The 7,048-nt window shown below is 37.9% G+C and overlaps 1 protein-coding gene across 1 annotated transcript; it reads left to right on the forward strand.

The window, feature by feature from the left end:
• Window positions 1-3,342: 3,342 nt before the first annotated feature.
• Window positions 3,343-4,332, forward strand: LOC140856139 (probable calcium-binding protein CML10). The gene is given in 3 exon segments (XM_073253304.1): window positions 3,343-3,824; window positions 3,826-3,999; window positions 4,001-4,332. Coding segments are annotated over 3 exon segments (582 nt in total). The 5' UTR covers window positions 3,343-3,578; the 3' UTR covers window positions 4,163-4,332.
• The last annotated feature ends 2,716 nt before the right edge of the window (window positions 4,333-7,048 follow it).

Here is a 7,048-nt window from a genome sequence, read left to right on the forward strand (position 1 = left end):
GAAATTGAATGTACGAGAGTTGAGGGTGAGATCTCCTCTTGTAATATTTTTTTTTCTCATAGTGGAATTTGCATGTCCCGTAGATGCAAGCTTTTTTTTTTTGGCTGATTCACGTATTTGATTGTTTTCTATTTATTTTTTCTTTCTTCCTGCGCATCACGTGGTATCGAAAAGGTCTTGAGAGATGGTGTCCTGGTCAGATATCCACTCAAACACTATATAATAGTTATCTATTTTTTTTTTTCTTCTACATGCAAATATCTCTTTTCTGTCCAAAGTTATTTAGAGAATTAAAGTTGGACATATTGTATCCAACAATTCTAATGAAACATTCCCATCATTAGTCAAAACATTATTCTCATACACCAAACATTGCTATCAGCAATCCTTTAGCATGGGTCTCCAAGCTCACCCTAACTGTCTCACCAGAATATTGCCATCAATGGGCATAATGGTCTCTGTCAGGCGGGCATAATGGTCTCTAGTTGGGTCGGCTGCTTTGTTTGGTGTGAATCTGGAAACCGCATCTTCACCTCATTTTTCATTAACAACAAAACAATGTATGATATCTATTACATTTGGCTTGGTGGTCGAATCAAAATCTAGCCCTGATGTGGCCTGACGCACTAAATACTCATCCTAATGCCATTTTTACTATTTTTCTTTTTGTATTTTCATTTTATGGTCATATGGATGATGACTATTGCTGCTATAACTATTGTGACCTAGTTGAAGCCTAATTCAAGATTATTCAACTAGTATAAAGCTTTTCCATTACTTCTCTATCTAATACTATATATATTTTGCCGGTTTATAAATATTTATAAATTCTTTTGAGAAAAGGACACCAGAGTAGTTCATTTTCTGTGCTTTTTTTTTTTTTCCTCATAAGGACAATTTGTTCTTGTTTAAGATTAAAAATTTGATGAATAAAACAAGTGAATCTCCAATAGACTTGATCGGTAAAAACACAGCATTGTTGATATGCCATCTATGCCTAACCCATTAATTTTGATTATTCTTCTGAGTAATTAGTGGTATAGCACTGAAGCTATATCTCCAACAACTACTGAAGTACAAACAACAACACTAGTTTGCTGGAGAAAATAAGTCTTTCACTTATATTTTCAACTGAAAATAAGTGTGACTCTCAAGGAGTTCAAATCTTAGTATTGCTCAGAAGAAAAAAAAAACGTAACTATCATGAATTAGTCGGTTTATGTTTTGCCCTGTAAACTATTTAGAATTTATCATAAATTTCTAGTAACTACTTTGATTATTGTTTTAAAATTCTAATTTATATTAATTTTTAAAATAGTTAATTAATGATTTGTTATTCTATTTTTTTTTTTTTTGAGAGAGAGAAAAAACTTGAAGGAGAAAAAATTACCAACAATAGATGCGGATTAGATTCATTTTCCTAAAATCTAGTTGAGCCATTGATCTTGTTCAATTTTATGAAACCCTAACTACACCAATTACCAAAAGGTAGATAGATATTGCATTAAAATTTTAAGAAATTCAGGTTAGATAAAAGCAAGAGTTTGTCAAACATTTTAGAGGCAATTTGGGCTGGGATCGTCTTTAAATGGGGGTCCAAGTCAAACCCAGCCCAGACCAAATCTCTCCACTTCAGCTGAAATCATTCGATCTAATTATAGCCAAAGCTTCAGTTACCTCATCATTCAACAACGAGAATCAGGAAAACACCAAATACAAAGATGGTTGGGTTTGTATCTTTTGCATCACACACCAAAAGGAAAAAAAAAAAAAAAAAAGGATCCATCTTCCTTCATGCAAATCCATTATTGGATCAGCCGCTGGTCGCTTTGACATTTATGCAGGCAGATGAATGATGTGTTCGGAATGCTTTGATATTTGTGTGAGTGATTATGGGTTCGCCTTAAGGTGAAATTGCTAAAGATACAATCTGTAATATATAGCATTGAGAAATTCTTTGTACACTACTCGTGGTGTAGCAAATTCGATGCGGTGAGTGCACCACTTCATCCGATTGGATCACACACATTTAATTCTTACAGTTTTATTTTTTTTATTTAAAATTTTTAAATGACAAAAATACTTCATTTCTTTCGAAAGAATTATGACATCTTGTTTTGAAATTATGACTTTCAGCACAGGATGTCATAATTTTTTCACAGGATGACATAAAGAGAGAAGGACATTTTTCATTAAAAAATTTATAAAATCTTTATGTGATGAAAATATTTCTATCAAAATTATGACATTCAATAAAAAAATTATGACATTCAATAAAAAAATTATAACATCCTGTGCAGGAAGTCATGATTTTAATGCAGGATGTCATAATATCCATACAAGATGTCATAATATCCAAATAGGATATTATAAGTTTTTCAAAATAGGAGGAGCATTTTCGTCATTCAAAATTTTAAATGAAAAAAATAGATTGCAAGCATTAAATATGCTATTAAATACGTGTTGGAAAGTGGTGACCACGTGCTCTAATGTGATTGGACGGTGCACTCCACATCATTTTTATTGCACCGCACGCGGTACACAAAGAATTTCTCATATAGTATTTATTGCGGGAGAGACCCATCGATTGGGACCAATCCTTTATTGAGACGTATCCAAGATGATATATATGGCGAGGTCACACCAGCTGTAAAATTAGGATCACCAATTCGGCCAGCTGTTGTGGGTGAAACTTGCATCTGACATCTATGACTAGTAATCTCAATTTAGAGGAAGTAGGAAAATTTTTTTTCAATAATAAGATCCTACAGAGCTAGCTCTAACAAACTTACAGGATCTGACTAGTGGTCTATGGACTCAACCTCCATATAAAAAAGATATGAAGAGAATTCTCAAGCAAACAGCAAGAAAAAAGCAAGCACAAATACTGAAGAGGGACGAGGGGGTGAGGGGGGGGCGCGGCGGTTCTCTCCACTTTTTCAACTCTTTTTTTTTTTATTATTTTTTTTTAAAAATTTAATTAATTTAAATATCAAAAGATTCTTCATCAAAATACCTCCAATGAGTACGAGTTTTTGTACCTTTCTGCATAGTAGATCTTGGCCGGCATATAGTTTCAGTCAGGATCAGTACCTCCCTGAGCCTTGTGGCAACAGTAACAAATATTGGCCAGGCAACGGATTGAGGGGGATGGCATGAGGGGGAAAAAAAAAAAAAACTCTTCCCTCTCGTTTCACCGCTAATAAGGTAGTATATTAACTTCACCGCCCGTGAATCCACCCTAAAAAAAAGAAACTAACCGTTACCACCTCGGGCAAATAGCCACATGTTAGAAATGCCAAACCCACCCAAAGCTTAACGAAACCAGTAGTTTGTTTTCCAATCAGATTCAGAGACCGACTCCGGAATCCTCTCCCCCTTACGAAACCACTCCAAACTTGGCAAACTCCCCTACCAGATCCCCCAATTCTTGTTCCCACTTATTTTTGGAGCTCTCTCTCTCCTCTCCTGTCGTCAACCCACCCCAAAACCATCCAATTGCTTCTCCCCAGGTTCCTCAATCCAATTCATTACTTCCCTCTTTTTCTTCTTCCTTCAATCTTGAAACCAAATTCCAGATGGGTCTCATGAGATGCATCCTCCCTCGCCGGAACAAATCCAAGCCGCCGCCGCCGCCGCCGTCACCGTCGCCGTCGCCGTCGTCGACCTCCCCCGCGACGCCGACGTTGGCAGCCGAGACACCAACCAAGCAACTTGAGAGGGTCTTCAACAAATTTGACTCGAATGGCGATGGCAGGATATCTTCCTCCGAGCTCGCCGCCATCTTCCGATGCCTCGGCCACCCGCCCACCGACGAGGAGCTGGGAGATCATGATGGGGGAGGCTGACTTCAATGGGGATGGCTACATCAGCCTGGAAGAATTCTTGGATCTCAACACCAATAAAGTTGATGCCAAGGCAGCGCTGGAGGACCTCCGGCATGCGTTCTCGGTGTTCGACATGGACCGCAATGGCTCGATATCGGTCGACGAACTCAAACAAGGTGCTGCGGAGCATCGGCGAGGGGGCGACGATGGCGCAGTGCAAGAAGATGATCGACGGAGTGGATCAGGATGGGGATGGCTTCATTAGTTTTGAGGAGTTTAAGGACATGATGATGGGTCCTTCATTTACCCCTGCTTCAATAGACAGGGTGGAGTGAATTGAGGCATTCTTCTATGTGGACTTACATGATGTATTCTATTTTCTTCTTCTTCTTTTTTTCTCTTTTTCACTCTGCCTTTCTTCAGTCTCTTGAAAACAATTAACTCAGATTAGATTATGGATAATTTGTAGAAAAACTGACTGATTACAGTGGATTTGATAAACATAATTTACAGTTTTAGTTTGTGTGTTCTTCTTCTCAATTTCTCTTTGTGAATCAATTATCAGAGAATGCATGAATAATAAACACCTATATGACAACCATTCCACTGGAATTTTGTGTTAAATATATGAGATTGCTGAGGTTTTTAGCATACGTTATTTGTAAGTTTTTTGGAATTAATTCACAAGTGATATGTTTGTCTTGTCATGATGATGTGATGGTTTACATTTGGTTCGTAATTTCTATTTTAAAACGGTGTTCATCAGATTACATTGAGATTGGGGAATGGTTTAATGATGCGTGAATTCTGGCCTCATGAAAGCTAGGGATGGTATATAAATTTCCACTTGATTCAAGCTGCATCGAGCCCTGTTTCAGTTTTTTTTTTTTTTTTTTGACTCAAACCCAATTTAAATCTACTCATGTTGCATCTCCTAACAAAATGCCTCTTCATGCATTGCATTTGGATGGTATTCAAAGAATACCTTAATATTAGGGGTTGGCCTTCAAATGTTCATGACATCTGGACGGTTTGGAGGAGGAAATTTGACTTGTCAATTAGAAAAGCTGTAGACCAATAGCTGGCTGTATTTCCATAATTCTTGAAATCAATCTTTGTTAGTGGAATCCAAGAATCAACACTGAATTATAATTATTCGTAATGTATTTGCATCTCATAAACGAGTGTCACGGCCAAAGTGATATGGAAGGGCCCATATCGGTCAAAACCGCCTAATATTGATGATGGGGGGACATGTTTCTCCTCCATCCTTTGCTTCTCTGGTGGGCAAGGTGTGGTGAATTGGGTCCTAATATTGATGATGTGGGACCTGTTTCTCCTCCATCCTTTGCTTCCCTGGTGGCAAGGTGTGGTGAATTGGGTCCCTGCTGTGAACGTATGAGCACATGCTTTTCTTCTCTTGGCTTCTTTTCTTCTCTCGAATACAGTTGACTTAAAAAATGAATAATTTGTACATTGTTTGATTTTCTCCCCTTCATGATAAGGAAACCAATTTCTTTCCATTTCTTAATATTTATAAATTTATTCTTCTATTTTTCGTGGGCTCATGCTATAATACTTTGAAAGGTTTTAAGGTTCTTTTTCCATCAGCTTTTCCCTGGCCCTCCAATTCATCATGGATGGTGTTGATTTCTCTATTGGCAGACCGCCGTAGCCAGTTAAGTGCATGGCTGGTGTGGTTAATATGTCAAAAGTAGTAGGCATTTTGGAATTGAAAAGGATGGCATGTTCATCGGTAATTATTTTGAAGTCACTGGCTTTTTCAAGGTCCTTGTTCCCATATCGACCCCAATGCTTGCCCTAGTATCATGGATAGAGAGAGAGAGAGCGGTGGCAATGCCACGATGATGGTGAGCTTGATCAAGAGGAGATGGTTGACCTCATAGTCAAATTCACTAATGAGCAATTCATGCCATCGTCAAGGAGTCCTTCGCACCTACATCTACTTCATCATCGATCCCTGATCTCGACCTCACCCTCTATGGTCCTCTCCCCCCATGCCCCCTCCTCCATCACCATTGCCTCCCCCAACCCCAACCACCATGTTGCCTCTGGGTTAGTGCATTGGGAAGTCCTCTCCCCCCATGCCCCCTCCTCCATCACCATTACCTCCCCCAACCCCAACCACCATGTTGCCTCTGGGTTGGTGCATTGGGAAGTCCTCTCCCCCCATGCCCCCTCCTCCATCACCATTGCCTCCCCAACCCCAACCACCATGTTGCTTCTGGGTTGGTGCATTGGGAGGTTTGTGGGACCCACTCTGTTCTTTTCTTGAGGGCTCATTGGGTAAATATCATAAGAAAATTGATCAATTTTTTATCGATCAACTTATCTATGTTCTCACGCTTCTCTAGATAAACAAAATATGTTTTCAACAGTATTTACTTACGAAATAAAGGGAAAGTCTTATCCAGTTAAGAGGTGGATAAGTTATGTTTCTATCAATCGAAAAAATAATCTTTTTATTTCACCTAATATACCCTTAACTTTATAATAATAATATAATAATATAATATAATATATTATTTTATAATATAATATATTATATTATTATAGTATAATATACTATATTATACTATATTATTATATATAGCTATCAACTCAAAAAAAATGCTTCTGGAACCTTTCAAATTATATCATCTTTCAATTTCTTATACTGACCCAAATCTAGAGATCAAGCATTGGTTCTTATTGGGTGGAGATGGACTTAGCATTAGACTTTCTAAATTCATTTTGACTTTGATTTTTCAAGCATTCACTGTTAATTCAACTCGCTGCTTAGGGTGAGATTATAACACTTGACTTGGTGCATGGGGCCGGATTTTTTTATTATTTTTCAATTAAATATTTCTAAAAATGCTGCCGTCCAGAACTTACTTTTAGATTTATCATCCATATGTGAAATCACTACTTGAAGTGGCGATTTCACGACCATGCAAGCATCTGACATAGCCCACGGAAAATCGCCGTTTGAAATGGCGAGTTCACTAAACTCGTCAGTTCAAGTGGAAAGTTCAGTGAAATCGCCATTTCACATAGCGATTTTATTGAAATCGCCAGTTTAAGTGGCGATTTTAGTGAAATTGCTTCTTGGACTGGTGATTTTAGTGAAATCACCATTTCAAGTGGCGATTTCATGATTTTAAATAAACCCCCCAAATCTCTTTCCTCTAAGCATTCAAAAAAACCCTGATAATCCC

This window comes from Elaeis guineensis, chromosome 3, assembly GCF_000442705.2.
Source record: "Elaeis guineensis isolate ETL-2024a chromosome 3, EG11, whole genome shotgun sequence".
In the NCBI taxonomy this organism is placed as follows: domain Eukaryota; kingdom Viridiplantae; phylum Streptophyta; class Magnoliopsida; order Arecales; family Arecaceae; genus Elaeis; species Elaeis guineensis.